This window comes from Schistocerca cancellata, chromosome 1, assembly GCF_023864275.1.
Source record: "Schistocerca cancellata isolate TAMUIC-IGC-003103 chromosome 1, iqSchCanc2.1, whole genome shotgun sequence".
NCBI lineage: Eukaryota > Metazoa > Arthropoda > Insecta > Orthoptera > Acrididae > Schistocerca > Schistocerca cancellata.
Window position 1 is genome coordinate 419,626,652 of NC_064626.1, and position 22,690 is coordinate 419,649,341.

At 39.7% G+C, this 22,690-nt stretch overlaps 1 protein-coding gene across 1 annotated transcript in view; it reads left to right on the forward strand.

The window, feature by feature from the left end:
- The window catches only part of LOC126175929 (probable RNA-binding protein 19), a 136,036-nt gene that overhangs the window by 39,631 nt on the left and 73,715 nt on the right, over positions 1-22,690 (forward strand). The window contains exons 2-6 of the mRNA XM_049923007.1: positions 2,996-3,200; positions 8,488-8,648; positions 18,134-18,373; positions 18,467-18,749; positions 22,080-22,280. Coding sequence (XP_049778964.1) covers positions 2,996-3,200; positions 8,488-8,648; positions 18,134-18,373; positions 18,467-18,749; positions 22,080-22,280 — 1,090 coding nt within the window. The remainder of the gene's footprint in view (positions 1-2,995; positions 3,201-8,487; positions 8,649-18,133; positions 18,374-18,466; positions 18,750-22,079; positions 22,281-22,690) is intronic.

Here is a 22,690-nt window from a genome sequence, read left to right on the forward strand (position 1 = left end):
CCAACCAGTGCTTACCCCAACATCCTTTGGTAATGACTATCCAGGAGTCTCTTAATGACCTATGCAACATTGACATTCAGTGAACTTCATTTGGACCCCAGGACATGTAGGGATAGTGGGCAGCGAACTTGCTGGCCGCCTGGCGAAACAGGCTACCAGTAAACCAACTCTGGAGATTGGACTACAGGAGACTGATTTGCTATGGTCTTCCACCACAAAGTTTTCGCACTCTGGGATACTGATAGCGCACCCTCAGTACACCAAATAAACTCTGTGTTATCAAGGAGTCAACAAATGTGTGGCTGTCACCCATGCAAGCCACCTGCAGTTAATCTGTTGTCCTTTGCCGGCTCCACATCAGCCATGTGTGGCTAACATATGGTCACCTCCTCTATCGCAAGAACCCACCTTGTTGTCACTGTGGCTGCCCTATGACTATGATCCACATCTTGTTGGACTGCCCAATTTTAACTGCTCTGCAGTGGACTTTTAATATTCCCAGCACCCTACCTACATTGTTGTAGTGACGATACCTCAGTAGCAGATGTGGTTTTACATTTTATTCATTAGAGGGTTTTTTATTGTACCATCTGAGGGTGGGTGTCTGGCCTTCTCTCTGGGGCCTCCACCCTCTCTCCAATTTAACTCTCTGTCACTCTTTCTTTGCATTTTGTTTGCCTTGTTGTTCATCTTTTCTCTGTGTGTGTTCATCTTGCCTGGTCTTTCTGGGATGGATATTCTAGTGGGTTGCAGAGTGGCTGGCTCATCCTCTTTTATTCTTGTGATCAGCCAGCCCAGACCATCTGCTCTATGGTTTTAATACCTTCCTCTACTTTTCCTTGTGGTAAATGTTTTCTCCCTGTTTTGTTCCTTTCTTTTGTTTTCTCTTGTATTGTGGTTCCTCATTCCTTTTACCCCTTTTACTTTCCCAAACTAAATATGGGTTTTGTTTTACCTTGAGTCTTGTTTGCATCAGGAAAAAGGGACTGATGAACCTGTAGTTTGGTCCCTTTATACCCGAAACCAACTTACCTTATTAGATATTATCAAGTACTTTACAGCAATAAATACTCTGCTGTGACGCATATCTAACCATTGTGTTTAAAATTTTAACGTGATGTTAGTAAAGTGCTGTGATATCCATGGTTAAAGTCACAGAATTAGTAATGCTTCAGCACTTCACTAACATCACTTCAACATTTTTCTCTTTCCGATATGCAAGCTCAAAATTCTTTTCTGAGAATAAAGTGGCTGAACTATTTTTGATTTCAAGTGGCAGCTCATCATTGACACTCACAAGGGGTTTCTCTAATCTTGAAAGAATGCATACCACATGTACTCTGTAATCCAAGAAGCTGCTCTGTTTGTGTAGTGCACACCTGGCCTATTGAGAGGGGGGGGGGGGGGGGGGGCACAATTATCTACCTGATGGTGGAGGCTGAGAAATTTGCATTCAAGATACATGCTGAATCATCTGTGCTTCTAGTTTAGACCTGCCACTCAGCTTCAAACCAGAGCATTGTGATCAATTATGAGTATGATTTTGCAAATAGTGAGCTGCACTTGCATTCTATGAACAGTGACAACTGCCATCACCAGTCCTGCCAACTAGTCATCAGAACTGGGGATGGCCTCATTCATGACCACATGAGCCGTCGTTTGCAACTTGTTGCACTTTGTGTATTTGACAGCCACTGCCAGAGCCTTCTCCATGTTTTAAACGAGACCTCCTGAACTGTGATGCCAGTTTCTACGTATTTCCTCTACCCAGAGATAAACAAACCCAAAACTGTCTGCCAGTCACCCTCAAGTCACCGAGCAATGTGGCGCAGTCATTAGTGCACCGGACCCACGTTTGGGAGGATGACAGTTCAAACCCACATCAGGCCGTCCTGAAGTAGGTTTTCTGTGATTTCCGTAAATTGCATCAGGCAAATGCCAGGATGGTTCCTTTGAAAGGGAGTGGTTGACTTCCTTCTCCATCCCTCCCTAATATGACTGGACCGCTGATCTCGCTGTTTGCTCCCCTCCCGCAAATCGACCAACCCTCAAGTGAGGATGATAATGTTATACATTAGAACATTTAGTGACATTGAGATTTCCAGGGGATTCCAATGGCACTAGAAGTATCGTAGCTTTTGCCATTGGTGTCCCAGTGTACCTGCAAAGTGAGAACAGCAGCCTGAAGCCTGTCAACTATAGCCAGCAGAGCTTATAGATGTTTCTGGACAGTGGCCCATTTAGCTTGTGTCTGCACACAGGAAGCACAGTCCATATCTATTTCCTGCTACATAAAAGGCATATAAAACCACAAAAAAATTTACTAACTAAAGTAGTTGGAGACAGTTTAAGGAAGAACAAACAGGGCACAACAAGGGATTATGTTACCTATATGTGGCCCTGCTATAATAGTGAGACATAGAAAATATAACCAAGAAAAATAAAAAGTTGCAATAAAATCTCCTCTACAAAATTATCTCGCTCTACACTAATGATTGCAAAATATGCTAACTCGTATATCAAAATAAATAAAACAACTGAAATCAAATGAGTAATAGCTACCATTCAGTTATAATGGGAAGTACATAAGAAAACTACTGAATAAGGGCTTAAGTACCACTACTGCTTAGCTCATCTCTGCTCTATGACCGGAATGCTGTCAGTCACAATTGTTTATTAATATTATTTATGAGTTATTCTTTCTAAACTTTCTTCAGTTCCTGCATACCCAAATTATATAGGATTCTAAAATATTGTTATAATTTTTTACAGTAATGGAATTTGCCTAACTCTATAAAATCAGAGATTATTATAGCATGCAACAGAAATCTTTTATCAAGCAAACTGATATGTCTGCAGCCATGCTCCAAGAGACAAACATACAAGATTGAAAGTTTTTGAAACTTTGGTTTTAACTTTGAATCTAAGACTGTAATGAAATATAATGAGGATGCACATTTTTGTCACTCATTAATGAAAAATGATTTGTTTTCAGGTCACAGAAGAGAAGATAAGGAAAATATTTAGTGAAAAAGGTGTAATTACTGATGTGCAACTGAAATATACAAAAGATGGAAAATTTCGCCGCTTTGGATTTATTGGCTATAAAACAGAAGAGGAAGCTCTGAGAGCATTAGAATATTTCAATAATACTTGTATCAATGCTTCAAGGATAAAAGTGGAGATCTGTGCTGGCTTAGGTATGGTATTAGTTCAAAAGTTGAAATTATTAACAAATATTAAGATGGAAGACAAACTAATTTTTTATTATAACTGTATGGTTATTTTGTCACAGTTATATGCATTGGTGTATTCTGTATTTACACTTTAATTTTGTAGATAGACTGGAACTAAAGAAAATTGATTATCTCTTTTTGCCCGAAAGATAGTGAAGACTGGTATCTCACAGCATTCAGTGGAGGAAAAATTACAAAATTGTTTAATTAAAACTAGTGGGAAGAGTACATTAATATAATGGCAATGAGAATGAGAATGGAAAGTTAGAAACAAGGTGAAAGCAAATTGAGTTGAAGAATAAGTTCTTATTTTCAGCACTAAATTTTTATTGGCTTGGGAGTACAAACTATGAGAACCATAAATTAAGCCTCACTTTCTGGATGTATGTTGTAAAATCTGTGGTGCACACTAATATACAAAGTCTAACAAAAATGTATAGCCAAATGCCTCATATGTAGAAGAATAAAATATATTCTGTCAACATGAATCCAGAAACATTTTATGTCCATTTTAGTTGTTATTATCTGCAACTCTTTGTAGTACTTTATTCATGGGGAACACACAAGAACAAAATTTACTAACATGCCACATAAAACAATTTCTTGTGGGAAATGTTCAAAATGCACCTCCACACAATTGATACATCCGTCAACTTAGTCACATTGCATCCTGGATGCACTGGTATGTCCCTGTTTTCACAGGCCACCACTACGTGAGGGTTCGACACACAATCTTCCGATGCCCCTACAGCTAAATATTTTAGTGGGTTTAGTTACAGAGAATATGTAGGCCAGGGACTTAGTCCAGCCCTTGCAATCCCTCTGTCATGGGATGTGTAATGTAGTAGGTAAATGAGTATAATATTGAAATATGGAGGAGCTCCATTATGCATGAATACATGTGTCTCATACTAATAAATACACAGCTAATGGATTAGACAGCATATTCTCTAAGGAAGCATTGTAAATTTTCCTGTTGTGCCTGGCATGAAGCACAGCCGACAACGATGTTGGTCCAGACATTCACAGAAAATCTTTGCAGATGCACTGCAACAGTTGCATGATGATTCACATTAGTCCTGTTGCCAGTTACAAAAATCCCATGAATAGCACCATCACACTATAATAAGAGCTGACACATTGAATAAACTATTCATAGGCACTGTAAATGACATGGCTACTTCAAGTTATCATGTAGCAGTCACCAGAGAGTCATCTGGTCAACATTTCTTCTTTCAGCTGCTTGTCTTAAATTGTCAGTAGGGTTGTCAGCTGCATGAAGAATTGTCTCATTCAATTCGTCTCATCCTTCTAGGCCTCTCTGTCACAAGTAGCAGACCTTCCACACCCCATGTTTAATATGATGATGGTGGGTTGCATCATGTATCATCCTTTCTGGACACCTTCATTCAGGTGATTTCTCTTCATAACACTGACTGGCACAGCCATTACCATTTGCTGATTCCTGCTACAAACAGGCATCTGCCAGCTTCACATTTGCTCACACTTTCTTTGTACTATGCAGGAAACGATGTCCATGACGTACACAATTAAATGGTTTAAATAAGATGTTGTAGTTGGTTGCATGTGAACACTACATTTGTTTAATGGTCAAGACAATCCTTAAGCATTGCATGTTAGCGTTACTTTCACTAAATGGAACACACAGCACTGGCTTTTACTAAATGGAACACACACCACCGGCTGTGGGTCTAAGTACTACAAGTTAACCAGACATAATGGAAATAAAATTTTGAAAATGCCGTATTAGCAAGAGTTTCATGTGGTCTGGTAGTGTGTTCTATTCCTAATTATGGAAATGAGTTCTAACATGAAAATAAAGTTCTTCTGTTCCCATACCCATAAAATATTTTCTCCTTATCTTTTTGTTTCATGACAACTCATTTAGCTGACAAGTCAAAAATATTAGTCACCTCACGAAGAGAAAAAATAATTTAACTATTTACACAAAACAGCAACTTCGCAATTTGTCAGGAAAATCACAAATGGTTTTGTTTTTCCAATAGTGGGGGGAACTAATATTTTCTGACTGATACTCCCCTCCACATAAATGGCTTGATATATCAACTGGAATTTCCATATGATGTATCTGTTGTACATGAAGTCCAAAAAATTTGATCTGCCATATGTCATGTTAATAGAACAAATACTATAAATAATTCTGTTTCTAATGCACAACTATTATTAAAGTATGAGCTAAAAGTATTCACCCTTTTGAATTTTCTTGGGGCAATTTATTGGGGAATTTACGTTAATACTGCTACCACTCACTTCCTAATGCTTCGTAAAACATGTTCTTTTCAATACAAACCATCTGCAGTTTTAACCACAGATGCAAGTTCATTGTTTATAATGGTTTGGATAAATTTACAATTTATTTTATTTATATGCATGAAATGTATTGGGGCTTTTCCAAAGATTCCTTACACACACACACACACACACACACACACACACACACACACATATTGCCCTTGGAAGTATGTCTGCAGACAAATAATTGTCTGACAACAAATGTCATGCACTAAGAAGGGCAAGAGGAAATGAAATGAAACCACATGTCTTGAGCAGGTATGTGATGTTACATCAGCAATTGCAGTATTAAGTCAAATTTACCGAGAACTTAGCAGTAAAAGCCCTCTTACCAGTATGACACTTGTTAGACACCTTCTGGGCCTGATGCGTGGATTAATTTGGTTGTAAAGGATGTCATAAAGCCCTTGTATCCTCTCTTGACGCAAGCTAGCTCATAACTGTTGTAATTGTATCTAAAAAGAAAGATGATGAGACTTACCAAACAAAAGCGCTGGCAGGTCGATAGACACACAAACAAACACAAACATACACACAAAATTCTAGCTTTCGCAACCAACGGTTGCCTCGTCAGGAAAGAGGGAAGGAGAGGGAAAGACAAAAGGATTTGGGTTTTAAGGGAGAGGGTAAGGAGTCATTCCAATCCCGGGAGCGGAAAGACTTACCTTAGGGGGAAAAAAGGACAGGTATACACTCGCGCACACACACACATATCCATCCGCATATACACAGACACAAGCAGACATTTGTAAAGGCCTTCCCTTTACAAATGTCTGCTTGTGTCTGTGTATATGCGGATGGATATGTGTGTGTGTGCGACTGTATACCTGTCCTTTTTTCCCCCTAAGGTAAGTCTTTCCGCTCCCGGGATTGGAATGACTCCTTACCCTCTCCCTTAAAACCCAAATCCTTTTGTCTTTCCCTCTCCTTCCCTCTTTCCTGACGAGGCAACCGTTGGTTGCGAAAGCTAGAATTTTGTGTGTATGTTTGTGTTTGTTTGTGTGTCTATCGACCTGCCAGCGCTTTTGTTTGGTAAGTCTCATCATCTTTCTTTTTAGATATATTTTTCCCACGTGGAATGTTTCCCTCTATTATATTCACAACTGTTGTAATTGGTCATTTATATCCTAGACACTGGCACTGGAATGGAGTTGACATCTAAGCTGGTCCCACATGTTTTCTATAGTGGATAAATCTGGGGATCTTGCTGGCCACAGGTGTACCACATCATCAAGCAGACATTTCATAGAGAGATGCACACCTTGTGGATGAACATTGTCCTGCTGAAGAATGACATTGTTATACTGTCGTATGAGTGGTAACTCAGGAGTATGCAGGATGTCCATGACATACTGTTGTGCTGCCAGAGTTCCTTCATTCACTACCAATCAAGACCTGAAATCATACCCAGTGGCTCCCCACACCATGAAGGCAGAAGTAACACTAATATGCCTCTCCAAAACATTGGGAGAATGGGACCTCTTCCCACACTGCCACTTTACCCACAGGTGATGGTCATCCAGAGTAGTGCAGAACCATGTGATCCCATTCATCAACATCCCATGCGTCCCAGTAATGTCATCACTCAAAATGCAGCCATTTGTTTTGTGCTGTTAATGGGTACATATGAAACAGTAATTTCCTAGTTTGACTGCTGACAGTCTCTGACCAATGGTGCAAGATGACCCAATATATTGGAGGGAGTCCATTTCTTTTTCTCTGATGGCAGAGACAGATGTGAACAGATTACAACATGCTTGGTGCACAGTATGGCTCCATTGTGTGGTTAGACTTTGTGGACCAGAACCTTGATGGCATTTATGCCTGCCCACATCTTCCCATGGACCATTGTCAGTTCCAAATGTCCCACAAATCTGGATATTGCAAGATTCAACCAGCCAGCCAAAGAGAGACCCATAACGAAGCACCCTTCCAGTTCAGTTAGGTACTGAAAATGCTGTCTCACATGAGTTTGTGGCATTTCCGTGTCCTTCACAGTAATCACTTAGCATCTAACACTGTTCATGCCTCTTATATACCCTGCCAGGCCCAGTAACAACACTAAACACTAATGCACTCTGGTGATCATTCTACCCATCATAAAGAATTGCAACTCTAATCATTTACATATTCACTGATGGCATGTTCATGTATGAAGTTACACTGACCTGCAACCACGTCTTCTGGGTGCTTCACTTCAAAAAAAAAATCAGGATGATTCTTGAGTACTGTGTGGGTATGTGTTGCACAGGAATTACAAATTAAAACATGTAAATTTGTAAGTCACACATCAGAAGCAATAATTAAATGTCCTGCATGTCAGAAAGGCAGTGAAATGAGTGACATGTCACCACAAGCAGTGATATGTGCCATGTTTCAACATTATCTTTGGGGTAACTGACACAAAACTTTCACAGTGATCCAGTTGTAACCAAGAGGGAATTTTAATACTTTTGTAATAAAGGAAATCACTTACAGGAAAGTAGAAGTGTTAAGTTGTCAGTAGGCCCACCCAAAAGATAGAAAACTTGCTAGCTTTCGGAGTTAACTTTGATGAACTAGAATAACACACACACTCACTCACTCACTCACTCACTCACTCACCCACTCTTACACACCCCTACATAATGTCAGCATAATGTAGGGACATAGGTGTGTGTGTGTGTGTGTGTGTGTGTGTGTGTGTGTGTGTGTGTGTGAAAAGCATTTCCAGACCGAAGTTCTGATAAGAGAGAGAGTGAGTGAGTGAGTGTTGGTAAATGGAAAGGGATAGGGAGTGCATGTAAAGAGAGTGGGGGAAAAGAGCTTGTAAAGAAAATATTTGTATAGCTGACATTAGCAGATAGATACAGATTTTTTCAAAGAAGGTCATGAATTTGTCCGTAAAACTTGTTTGTAGTATGTTTTTCTCCTTCAGGTGATCCAACAAAACCAAAAGCGTGGAGCAAGTATTCATTTGATAGTTCTGCATATAAGAAAAGTCATGAGACAACAGATGCTGTGAATGAAGATGGCAAGGAAAAAAGTAACTCGAGCAAAAAAGCAAGAGACAACATAATCAAGGAAGTGCTTGATAAGGTACTTGAATTGTACATTATTATGATATTAACCACATTTGTTACTTGTTAACCAGATAAAAGTTATATATATTTACTTATGAATGTTACAGCTTGTATACTATAAATTGTTGATTTGAAGAATTATGTCAGATTTTCATAAACCATAAGAGTACATCTGACATTCAAAAAACTTTTAGATTTTAATAAAAATTTTGCAACTGTGTGAAGATAATCCAGACAACTAAAGAAGTAATTTGGATTGCACTGGTTTTCCACTTTTCCCACTGTTGCCTTGACTGGGATATCTAAGTCTTGGAGCATTTGTGCCTCTGCTTCTCATGTTATTTCCACTTCTTTACACTGAGATGATCTACCACTTCGTCCTTTGTCATCCAGTCTTGTTTGACCACAGGGCAAGTGTCTGTGCCATGTAACCAGGGTTGTATGTTGGCGGATTATTGTTGTACATTTCCACCAACTCAGTAAGGATTATTGCAGTATTGTTCCCCTTAAGTGCCAGAAATGAATTACACCACGATACTCCACTGCATCAGTGGGCTACATAATTTTGTTTAGGCCCTTCAAGTTGTGTGCTATTGTACCATGATGTGAGGATTTCAGTGTGTTCCAGGATTGCAGACATTAACAGTAAACAAACAAAAAATTGACTATAAAATTTAATTGTCTCAGAGTGTACGCTAGAAAAGGTTGTAGAGGCTAAGGTGCAATTTCTTATGCAGTCATCACTATATTGTCATTATGGCCATGCCCGCATATGTGACAGACTTGCAGGAACTATGTAAAGAACACTTAATGCATTTTTTCTACTTTATTTGTGGCATACAAGGTCTATATTACTTTTTTTCTTATACAGGTGTCCAGTTGCCACAAAATGTTGACAGCATCCATTTGAAATGTTTGTGTGGCAATTTTTTATTGAACTGTTCATGAAACTCTCACTGTGCTATAAGCACAGGTTTTGACACATCAAGTGCAGTGACTCAGAAAACTTCATAGTGTCTGATGCTGCTTTTAAAATGCTGTATACTGTCCCACAGTTACTATAAAAGGCAAACTGTTAGTAGTTTCTCGAAAACATAAGCAGTTACTGATGCTTATGCTGTTTTATGTATCTCAAATAGTAACATATTTATTAACTTTTGAAACCACACCAGTCTTTTCTATGGGTAACTTATGTAAGGAAAAGAAGTAGAACAATGAAGATTACTTACGTGTAATACAGTGCATCTATTTTTCTCTGTGTATCAACATACCTTTCTCTATCTTTGTTTTTGTCATCTTTCTCTTATTCCCTTTCCATCATTTGTCCCCCAGCTCATTTTTCTCTGCTTCACTTTTTTGACTGAAGATTAGAAGGACTTGGTGAGTAGCATTCTGCTATTTAAGATATATTTGTTCTTAACTGTGGTCTGAAAGCCATTTCTTGAGAACAACCACCTTCAAATGGAATTATTACAACTTAGTAAAGAACAGTGGAGTATGTCTTGTCTTCCAGTTTGTCAGGATTCACAGAAGTGAAAAGAGAAATATACAAGATACAAGAGGGGGAGGGGCAGTAGCTAACCGAGGAAGTGAAATGCCCACAAAATTGGGAAGACAGTGGCTTTTAAGTCATTGCAACTTCTGATTTGTTTTGTCTTCTAGAGTGTTAAGACCCATGTGGCAAGAGTTTGGAACAAGCTATTACACAGACGGGGTAAGTGCAAGACCTATCTTATCCACACACCCAGCACTTCCCATTCCAGTCCCATCACAGGCACCTTTCGGAGGCAGGGTCAGTAGATATGATTGTTTACAATAATCCCATACGCTATGTAGCTCCTGTACATTTTATATATTTCACATTGTTGTTTTCCCTTCATAAATGAACTACTTCAAAAGTCTGCATGTTAACAATTGTAAAGACATCTCTTCTGCCTCAGGAATGTTAAAAGTTAAGAAAAGTATGGAATGGTAATTCAGTGCTGTGGTTTAGATGAGAAGCAGTGAAATCTGTTGGGGAATGACATGTCACTTTATACTTCAAGATGGCCTGTTATCTGGCCAAAATTGATTGTTCTTCTTAAAGCTACATACAGCTATTGTACAGATCATAATTTTTTAATAAATCATCAGCTTCTTAAAATAATGTAGTCTTACTGTTACCATGGTATAGAGAAAAATAATGAAATTACGAAAGAAACCATTAAGAAAAGAGTTCTCCAGGAGGCTAAAGCATGTGCTGAGAATTCAATATCATTCGAGGAACAAAATTATGGTTATAAGATCACTGGCTGTTCATGTAATCAAATACTGCTTTGGTCCGGTTGGTTAGATACAAGAAGTAACTTTATCTGCAGACCACAAGACATGAAAATTGCTTAACACGTATGCTGCTTTGCACTCCACAGTTGACATCGACAAACCATATGCGACAGTGAAGATGGAGGATAAGGTCAGAGCTGAAAATACCATAGTCATATTTGGCAGGTTTGTGACCTAGCACATTATCCAACCATCAAATAATTAATTCTGAGAGGCAAACTCAATTTTTGCCAAGGTGAAGAAGAAGCAAGAAAGTGTTGACAGTTTGCAGGAGTTGATACTTACTTACGTCTGCAGTGACAGTGAAATTGAGACTCAGAATAAGCTAAAACAATCCTGGAGACAGCAATATTGGCATGGGCATTATCTAAACTGCTTGGAGAGCTGGAACATTGCCAGAAATAAGACACACCTGAGAGCAGAGTCAGAAACTCAAATAGTGACTGCACAAGATCAGGCCTTAAGGACAATGAATGTGAAAAAGTAATAACGAAAACCACTCAAGACAACAGATGATGAATTTGTGGATTGGTTGGTTGATTTGGGGGATGGGACCAAACAGCAAGGTCATCGGTCCCATAGGATTAGGTAAGAAAGTCGGTCATGCCCTTTCAAATGAACCATCCCAGCATTTGCCTGGAGCAATTTAGGGAAATCATGGAAAACCTAAATCAGGATGGCTGGAAGCAGGTTTGAACTGTCGTCCTCCTGAACATGAGTGCAGTGTGTTAACTGCTGCACCACCTCGCTCGGTAGAATTTGTGGAGTACATGCTGAATCTATACCTAGGGGGCTCAGAACTCTTTATGAGTATTTGCATGGTGAGCATGGAGCCGCAGACTGTTGCAGTACTTCTTCTTTTCCTGTGCTGCAATCTTACTCTCTGACTGTATTGTTTCTCAGATTTGGTCTCAAAGGCAGACAGATTCCCTACTTACAACTGAGCTGTCTTGCAGGACATTAATTATGGCTCTTCCTGCTGTATTTTACACCACCTATTTTGCGTAATACAGGTGCTTTCCCCAAATTTGTATTTGCCCCCCACACTTATCAAAACAAAGAAAAAAAAGTTACAGAAGTGCGATAGACGTGTGCTAGTCCCCTGACTATGTTGAAATGCACTATTGACACCAGAGGTGTTACCTCTCCACAAATACAAAGGTGCATGTCCATTTACGAGCACTGGGACTTGTTGCGATAGCCATCAAGCCAGGTACTCATTGCTCTGGCTGGATCAGTCTCCTCAGACAAATCTGAATTCCTCAGTGCAGATCATTATGACCCTATTAACTTTCCGTCTTTGGCAGCATCATGACAGGAAAGCAAGATTAAACAAACTGCAGAAATTTATCATCCTCAGTTCTTGACTTGCATCCAAACTGATGGAGGGCCTTTGCTGTCTACTAAACCAATGTATATTAGGGAGAATGTTGAAAATGTATTTGGAGAAAACTCTTCCCTTAGTAAATTATGAAATGGTTTAGTCTTAAAGCAGCAAAACCCCAACCAGTCCTGAGCAATACTCTCATGTAAAAAATTTGATGTATCTATTACCGTAACACACCATTACTGCTTGAACAGGGTAGAGTGTTTAATTTTTCACTGAGACTTGCCGCTGCTGGCAGGTAAAGAACTGTGCAAAAACTTGGCAAAACGAGTAGTGCAGTTTGTATGTCCAGGCTCATAGACAACAAGGATGACACCAGAGCATTCATCCCCCCTTTTGAGGGATATTTGCTTCCTGAGAAAGTCAAAGTCATGACCTTGTATTGTGTTGTAAAGCCATATCTCTCATTCCCAATGCAGTCCTTCAAATGCCAATGCATTGGGCATGTGTCTTCCAGGTAGGCAAACAACCCAATTTGTGGAGACTATAACTGACAACTTCCTGAAAACACTCTATGTGAGCTACCTCTTTTATGTATCAATTGCAGAGGTGACAACACTTTGTGCTCCTCAAAGTGTGCTACCCTAATCAAGGAACCCAAAATCCAGAAAACTGATGTCTCTGATACCCTCTCATATTATGAAGCTAGGAAGAAGTACAATAAGCTATGTCCCATTCCAGTGATACTGACTTTTGCCACTATTATGGCCCATTCATTTGCAGTACCTTGACCTGCAGCACCATCTCTGGGGACTTTGATTCTTTATCCTCAGCCTGAGAATTTCAGATGAAGGCTAACCCAGTGACCTCAGAGCAGCTGGATCCCCACATGCTGATAGCTTGGTACCTTCGTTCATCACTGTTGTTCCATTGCTGCTGGGTAACAGAGAATGATCCTGGGGTGTGACCTGTCTTCTTGCTCCTTCGTGCCTATCCAAGATGCCCTCAGCACGATAATTCAGTGGAACTGCAATGGATATTATTGTCACCGGCCAGAAGTACAGCAACAAATGCTCTATTCTGGGTCTGTGTTGATCTCCGAGAATTGCATTTCTCTAGGGACCATTCTCCAACTTTTTGAGGTTACCATGCTTTTGTCGCAACTGTACTTGCCCTGCCAGAATCAATACTGACCTTTAGGGAGCATTTGGGGGGATTTGTACATTGGTCCCCACAGATATTGTCAGTGAGTGGACTCCCCTCTGTACCACATTGGAAACAATAGCAGTGTGAGCGCGAATGACCCCATTGATCATTCATTTACCAATGGACAGGGCATTTACTACCCTGAGATGCGCTCCTTGATTCCGCAACTCTCCCATCTCTTATCTCCTGCTTGGGGTTTCAGTGGATACCACACCATGTGAGGTAGTACCACGTCATATAATAAGTGCCTTCTGGTTGATCACTTTCTTTCCAGTCTTAATCTGTGTCTCTTCAATAATGATATTCCTACTCACTGTAGCACCACTCGTGGCACCTTTTCAACTATTGACCTTACAGTCCCTTCCCCAAATCTTGTGGCCTTGCTAAAATGGTTACTATTGACAATCTTGTGACAGTGACCTATTTTTGGTGATCCTGTCACTTCCTTGTCATCACCATGTTGACCAAGGCTCAGTAAAGTATCTGATTAAATGCAGCAAGAAGGAATGGCGGGAGCACGACGACTCCTTCTTGGGAATGTAGCTTCTTCATTCCAGACATGGGCTGAGTTCCTATCTAGTGGGCCGCCAAAGATCACGGAAAGCAGTCGAATTAAATCATTTTATATTGATAGACCTAGATTAGAAAAAGACACACTTAAAGTAGTTTGGTGAATTTTGCTATTTGGGCAGCTAAATAAGTAGTGATGTCCAAAGTAGAGAGCATATGAAATGCAGACTGGCAGTGGCAAGAAAAATGTTTCTTAAAAAGAGAAATTTGTTCACAATGAATATAAATTTAAGTGTTAGAAAGTCTTTCTCTGAAGTTATTTGTATGGAATTCAGCATTTTGCGAAAGTGAAACATGGACAATAAGCAGTTCAGACAAGAAGAGAATGGAAGCTTTTGAAATGTGGTGCTGCAGAAGAATGTTGGAAGTTTTATGGGTAGACTGAAAAAGTAATGAGGAAGTACTGAATTGAATCGTGGAAAAAATGAATTTGCTGCATAACTTGACTAAAATAATGGGTCAATTGATAGGACACATCCTGAGACATCAAGGAATTGCCAGTATGGTAATGGAAGTGTGTGTGTGGGGAGGGGGGGGGGGGGCAGGTAAAAATTGTAGAGTGAGATCAAGGCTTGAATACAGTAAGTAATTTCAAATGGATATAAATTGTGATAGTTTTATCCGCCTCTGTAACTCAGTGGTGAGTGTCTCTGGCTGTAGTGCAAAGGACCACAGTTCGGTTCCCAGTATTGCTGGGGATTTTTCCTAGGTGAGATGACTGGATCAGGGCACACTCATCCTTGAGACCACTCAAGGAGCAAATTGAATGAGAAGTGGCAGCTCCAAGGTCAAGAAAGCCGACAACAGCTGGGAGAGTGGTGTGCTGGTCCAGTGACACCATTAGCAGAGGGCGCGTGAAAGTCAAACAGTCCCAGTTGGCCCGTCAGTGCCAGAATGTGGAGCTCTGCTGGTTTTCTTGAGATAGTTGTGTAGAAATGAAGAGGCTTGATCATCGCGGATTACTGTGTAGATCTCATCAAACCAATCTTCTTACTGAAGAAAAAAAATAGTTGTGCTGGTGGTGGTGGTTGTGGTTCTGCTGCTGCTGCTGCTACTACTACTACTACTACTACTACTATTCTGGATTATATAAAGAAGCTTTCACTGACTGTGAACTGCTTCAAGCTCTTGAATCATCTTGTCCAGGCACTGATTCTATTGATATACAGATAATACAATATTTGAATGTGACTCACAGTTTGATCTACTCTGAGTCCTCAGCTGTATTTGGCTAGAAGGTGTTTTCCCTTCACAGTGGAGAGATAGTATCATCACCTTGATTCTTAAACAAGACCAAAACCCAACATCTATTGACAGCTATGACTGATTAGCCTCACCAGTGTGCTCTGCAAGGTTCTTGAAAGGATGATAGCATGATGAGCCATCATGCTGGGTTCTCGAATTGTGGGGCTTTTTTGTCCCTCAATCAGTGTCATTTGTGGGAGGGATGATGTACAGCTGACCATCTGGTTAGGTTTTGGAAGAGCAATCCAACACCCTTTTTCTAAATCCAACTTCTCATTGTAGTCTTGACCCACTTAGGCATACAACACTGCTTGGCAGCTTCACATTTTACTTACCTTCTGTGGTTGGCTCCCTACAATTTGTATTCATCACTTTTCATCTAGTTGCGTTGGATTATAGCTGGTACATCACCCAGCTCTGCATGGGTTCTCCGTGCTGAGTGTTATATTCCTGCTCATCACCATCAATGGGTGCTGAATAGCTGTCGAATGCAGACGACTTTTGAATTTGGTGTCACTCCCAATCTGTAACTTTGGCTGAATGCTAGTTATAAGGAGCCATCCAAAGAGCCTCCTCTTGGACACCTTACCATAGCTTCCAGTTTCGCACACAAAAACACAATTCCTCTAGTTCTGTTGTTATAATATCACAGTTTATCCTGACCAAGAACAGTATCTGGGTACCCAACACTTGTCGTTACACAGCCCTGATTTGTGGGACTCCTCTTCGATGAAAATGCTTCCTTGTCCATATATCTTGTGGGTCACGCTACTCTACTCCATATTTATCGTGTCCTGTTCCTGTCCTGAATGAACTATGGTTGCCAGTCACCTGGCAAAAAGAATGTCTTCCTCCATCCGAGGATTTCCATTTAAGTTCACTGAGCATCTCTGTAATACTCATGTGCTGATTGGACCTACCAGTGACAAATCTAGCAGCACACCGTTGTTCATTGTTTCCCTTTAATCTGACCTCGTGGCATCTTTGGTGCTTTGATAAGGTTCACCCCAGTACATCATCATGGAGTAAGACTGGCCACTTTCTCCTTCCAGACTAGTTATGTAGATAGTCTCTTCACTGAAGTGGGGATTTTACCTCTTCAGTTCCAATGTTACCAACTCTTGCTCACTTTTGAAATCATCATATGACAATTTCCTGATCATCTAATTTACCATATTCTTTTTTCATGTAATGGACGTTGATCCCCAGACACTCATTCTCGGGTGGTATTATCATTTGCAATGCACCTCGAGACATCTTACCGCAATCTTCTCCTACACAATCTCATTGTTTAGTTCCCAGACCATGAATTAGGGCTTGCATGCTCACGTGGTCTCTCAGCGTCTGTTCCTCCAATTCTTCAGAAGTATCACGATGCTGCCATCACTTACACCCAGCCACTCGCACAGCCACCAAATTCAGGAAATCCAAGTGACATGACCATTTATTGCGGTTTTGATGTGACAATATTCTCCATAAGATTATAACTCAGTACAGAAAACAGGACAATTCCCTGACTTGTAGAAACAAGATTCCTTAATTTTCCATCATGAAAAGCCTGGAAGAACATCCCTATCCAAACAAGTAATATAGTGTTGCTCTTACTGGTCACATATCAGAGACCTGTTGCAGATGGTGAGCTAAACCAGATCCTTGTTTTATGAAACTGGTTGCCTGGAATATAGTTTCAGTGATGTAGACTGGCTCTCAATGTTGTAACCTTGTTAGAGGCAGTAATACATGATGTCTCTTTATGGAAAGAGCATCTGACAGTTGCTTTTTTCTCAATGTGTAGAAGGTGATTGGTGCTGTTTGAAGCCGTTGGATAGCTTCCAAGTGGGGATTTTGGGTATCTCCTTCCATCTCTTCTTTCTTTCACTATCATTTTTCATACCACTTCTGATGTATTGAAAGATGACTTTGAAATGGGGCATGTTATCCTCCTTAGGCAGTTTTTAAGTAATAGTCTTCGGGGTAGTGCTTGATTGTGTAAAATACTTTGTACAGACTCCAGCTTAATGTGCTGTAGACTATTTTTTTGATTTGTGCTCTTCTTCTAACCACATAACAACAAAAAGCAATTTATAATTAGCAGTTTGTTTTTAATATTTCCTCAGCAAGGAACACTGGTCTTAATTTTCATCACTAGGCAAACTTTCTGGATAATAATTGATGACAGGCACAGTTGAATGATGACTTAATCCTTTAATAAACTTAATATTTGAAATTGTATTTGCATGGAGATCATCTGCTCCACCTTATTGACCATTTGTATGTGCATGCACATCATAAGGATTTGCTAGACAAGCATATTAAGAAGTAATATACACATCCTACAATGTTGAGTTAGGCAGGATACTTTTGCATTTTGGACTGTTCTTATTTGCAATCTTGAGGTTAGGGACCTCTTAAGCAGTACCAGCCTCTTATAATGGCAAGTGCATAAAAAGTATCCATTTAATATTGCACCTTAAAGTGTGTGAATTGCAAATTTTATCTGTCACTCAGTCCTTTTCTTTCATCCGTCTCCCTTCCCCTTCAACTCTTCTGCCCGAACAAGGAGCCACTGGCTCCGAAAGTTTGCAGAAGTTAAACATTTGTGTGTGTGTGTGTGTGTGTGTGTGTGTGTGTGTGTGTGTGTGTGTGTGTGTTTTCTCCTGCTGCTGCTTGGTGAGCAGATTTTTATCTATCCATCTACAATATATAACTAAGTGTGTAGGATAGACACTGCATAGATACTTTATGTTTGCCTAAGTCCTTACTTAATTTAGTTATAAACTAATTCAGCAAGTAATGTACAATATTTATTTTCATTACTTTGTTCTGGACAGCATAAAGATGATCCACTATTTGCTGAATTTATGGAAGTACGTGCAAAAACAACTAAGATACCATGGAATAATGATATTCTCATTTCTAAACCTGAGAATGAAAGAACACTTGCTATCCATGACAGCAAACATTCAGATGATTCTGGCAATGAAAGTGAAGGTGAAGAACAGCAATCAGAGGATGTGAAAACTTTGAGTAACAATGACAGTGTGGCAAAGAAGAATATATCTGATCTTGAGGTAATTTGTAGTTAAGGGCTTTTCCCTTTGATTTCCAATGATGACATTCAAGGTTAAATATTGTTTCTTAACAATGAATTCTTGCATTTACAGTACCTGAAGCTGAAGACAGTGAAAAATGATGACCATACAGATGTTCCACCATCTGGAGATATTCCGCAAAAGAAGAAGAGTGACAAACCACTTCAGAAATTCTTTACTGTCAAAGTCCGTGGGTTGGCCATCAGTGCTAAAAAGAAAGACATAAAACAGTTCTTTCATCCATTGAAGCCAAAATCAATCAGAATTCCTGTCAAAATAAAAGGAATAGCATATGTCTGTTTCAAAACAGAAAAGGAAATGAAGCAGGCTTTAGTAAAAAATAAGAGCTTTTTGGGTAAGGTGATAATGAATGGTGTTGTGGTAATTCTCTCTTTATTATAGTAATGTTCTTGTTTGGCAGAAGACAGTCAAGTTGTTGGTATTTAAAAGTAAAATGATCAAAGAAGAGACACTTCTTATTAATGGCAAGACTGTTTACGCTTTCTTTGCATGATTCTCTTTAGGTATCTAGGTGACTGAGCATTGATAGTTTCATATTAGTGGCATTTTAGGATGGTATGAAGCCAGATTGGCTGTCTGTTTTTCTTAAGGTTCACCACTATCTTCTTCTTTTTCTTCTTCTTCTTCTTCTTCTTCAGCACTAAAACCTTTGATGGGTATTGACCTCTTCAATAATCTTCCTACAGACATCTCTGTTCTCAATTTTTCTCTTCAGTCCTTGGATCTCCATCTTGGTAAAGTCAGCCAACACATTGTCCAGCCATCTAGCTCTTAGTCGGCCCTTCCTTCTGGGGGAATACAATGTGCCTTTCATTATTTGTTCAGGCATCCTGCCATTGTGTCATCCACTTCATATGTACTTTGTGTGTTACGTATTAAACCGGGGACTTAAAAATGACAGAGAGGCTTCATCCTGCCATAGCCCTCAGTGGTCCACAACCCCACAGCAGGCCACAGCAGTCCACCCACCCCACTGCTGCCCCACACCAGACACAGGGTTATTGTGCGGTGTGGCCCTCAGTAGACCTGCAAATGTTATGAACACAGATTTGCCTTCCTTTGGCCTATCTTCTAAGACAAGTTGTGGGTTCTGTTATAACTTATGGATTCTTTCATTTCTCCAGAACCGAAACTGATTCCCCAAGAGGTTGCCGTGTATAAGTTTTTCCATTCTTCTGTATTATATCCAGCCACTGCCAACCACTTCTGCTCTTCCAGCACACCACCTATGAACAGCATGGGTAGTCTTGCTCCGGTGCCACAGGCAGTTCACTGGAGACAGTACATGCATCAAGCAGTGCAAGTACATTGCATTGCAATGCTTGGCAACATTACAGCCACAGACATAAGTACCCCTCTTGACATGCTAGTCTGTAGCAAGTGCCAGTAGAGATGCCAGACTCACCTATAAGCAGCACAAGCACCAACAACAGCAGTACTGCAATTGTGGAATTAGGTTACATTTGCAGGTCATTTTCTCACCAAGTATCATGCAGGTATCCGACCAGCTGCTGACTGTTAAAACCACTGCTCAGTCGTTGACAGGCATCTCTCACTCATGCTCTGGGCTTGATGCTGGCCACACCCTCTGGCCGCCCGTAGCGACTTTTGTTTCTCCAAGGTCCACATGCCCGTCTAACTGAGCCCTGCCTCTGGATCATCAGGGAAGATACTCTACAGCATCAATACCGAGCTGCCAGCCATCATTCTCAGAGCCATCACCTTCTCCAACGCTGGCCTTCCTTGCTCCCAGTGTCCCTGGATTGATATTTCTTCTGTGAATTACCTTGTGAATCTATGCCTAATAGTGACTGTCATGACCAGTGTCACAATAGACCCTGACTTCGTTGTATTCCGTACCAGATCATGAGGATCTACCAGAATCTACCTTTGTTATTATGTGTTCTGTTAATAAAGTATTACACACACACACACACACACACACACACACACACACACACACACACAAAACCTGGGAATTGTCAGTTACTGTGTGTGTGTGTGTATGTGTGTGTGTGTGTGTGTGTGTGTGTGTGTGTGCCTACCAGTCAGACCACAAAATTCTTAGAATTTTGTAACTATCAAAAAATGGGAACTCCAGGTTGGAATATCAACAGTATTTGGTAAAGGATAAATTGCAACCCCCTGTAAAGAAGACCTGTTGAGATGCGGAATGGCACAATGAAAAGACTGTTACACATTTTAGCTTTCGGCCAAAGCCTTCTTCAGCAAAGAAAACATACACAAGCAAGCACACCTCACGCACACGAGTGCCATGTCCAGCAGCTTGGACCGGAATGAGGCTGTCACATAGCACAGAAGCAGCATTGTGGAGGGGCATGATAATGGAAGGGATAACAGGGTACAAGTGGGAGGGGGAGGAAGAGTACTGACTGTTGGTCTGAGCTGTTGATGCTAGTGGTCATGTATATGACGTTTACTTACGTGTGTGAATGTGTGTGTTTTCTTTGCTGAAGAAGGCTTTGGCCAAAAGTTGTAATGTGTAACTCTTTTCATTGTGCCTGTCTGCACCACAACCGGTCATATTTATAGTGATTTTCAATCTATCCTTTTCATAATATTGTTGATATTTTGTTACTATAACTGATGGTTTGGTAATACATGACCTGACAGCACCTGTGCCTTTGTAATTTGAATTATTGCATTCTTCGTGAAGTCTGAGGGTGTTTCACATATCTCATGTATCTAGCATACCAAGTTCAGTAGTTTTGTCTTGGTATCACTCGCAGCAAATAAGCTGCACTCTTAGGTTCCTGCCTAACCACACCCTCAGAAATCATGCAGTAATTGGAAAAAGTGGTCAAACATTTCTGACAAGCAAGAATGCACATGTCATTGCTGATCTTTTCACTCTCTGCAATTGAATCTTTCATTTTTTGATCAGATTGAATCAGAAAATGGAATAAATTCATTCCTGAGAGAGTGCAGTCTTATATGTAAATGATATCAAATATTGCAGAACATACTTCTATGACATAACAAAGAAAGTCCCAGGATCTGTAACAAACTCGAAAAAGCTTATAGAAGGATGCAAAACTAATTCCTTCAACTTCATTATTCCACTTCTTACGTCACAATACCACAGTGGACGCTTACAACTCTCAGTGAAATTATCGTTCCTGTTAACAACTCTCAAAGGCTTTTACTGCTGATGAGCCATTAACTGACATTCAATTATAGCACTTATGTGTTTGTGATAAATCTTTGATGTGTCATTACCTTGAAACAGTATTCTTTCAGAGCGCATAAGTTATAATACAAAAATAACGAAGTGCAGTGAAATCCAATATGGGGTGTCTTAAGTTGTTTTTTCATCAGCTGCTATTGATTTTCATAGTTGCACCAAATGACATCATGTAACTTTTCTATGCAAGATTCGATTAACTCTAGCTTCTCCCATTGTATTGTGAAAATAATACATAAGGAATATGTTGAAATGCTATGTTTTATTATGTCTTTGAGCTTCTCAAATTTAAATTCGTATTTTACTGAATATAGCATCTTGGAATAAGCCATTATAAACTTCCCTCTTAAAAAATTTCACTTATGAACTTGTTTGTTGCTGTAACATTGAGTGATAATTAGAATAAAAGCATCATAAATGCCATTTTTCAGAAGTTCTTCCTCTTTCATTATTTTGTAGCTGGTCGAAGAATATGGGTTCTGAAATACATTTCAAAAACTGAAGAAACAGCTGAAGAAAATCTGCATGAGAATAAATGGAAGGAGCAAGAAAATACCTTGAAAAATGAAGAAACAATTGCTGAATCAGGGAGAATATTTATCAGAAATCTTTCATACACTGTCACAGAAGATGATATTGAAAAATTATTCAGTAAATATGGTGAGTTGTTAAAAATGTCATATAATAACATTACCAATAAATTTTAAGTGATGTTACAGCAAACAGGTTACTCCAAACAATTAACTAAGACTAGTATTTCTACATGCAGTGCTGTCACACTACTTTGGGATTTAACACTTGGGATTCCATATATATTATTGATGGAAGATATCTAATTACTCTTTCCTGGCTCTGTACGGATATTAACTGTATTGTGTTTGCCATGCTTTATGGTTTGTTTATGGGCTCAAGTTTGTGTTGATCAAATACAATAATTTTCAGGAGGCTAAATACCTTATACTTTTGTAAATACTTCAGGATTAAAGGAGATCACTCACCAAAAAGCAGAAGTGTTGGGTTACAGTAAGCATACACAAAAAAAGAAAACTATCTAGTTTTCAGAATAATAC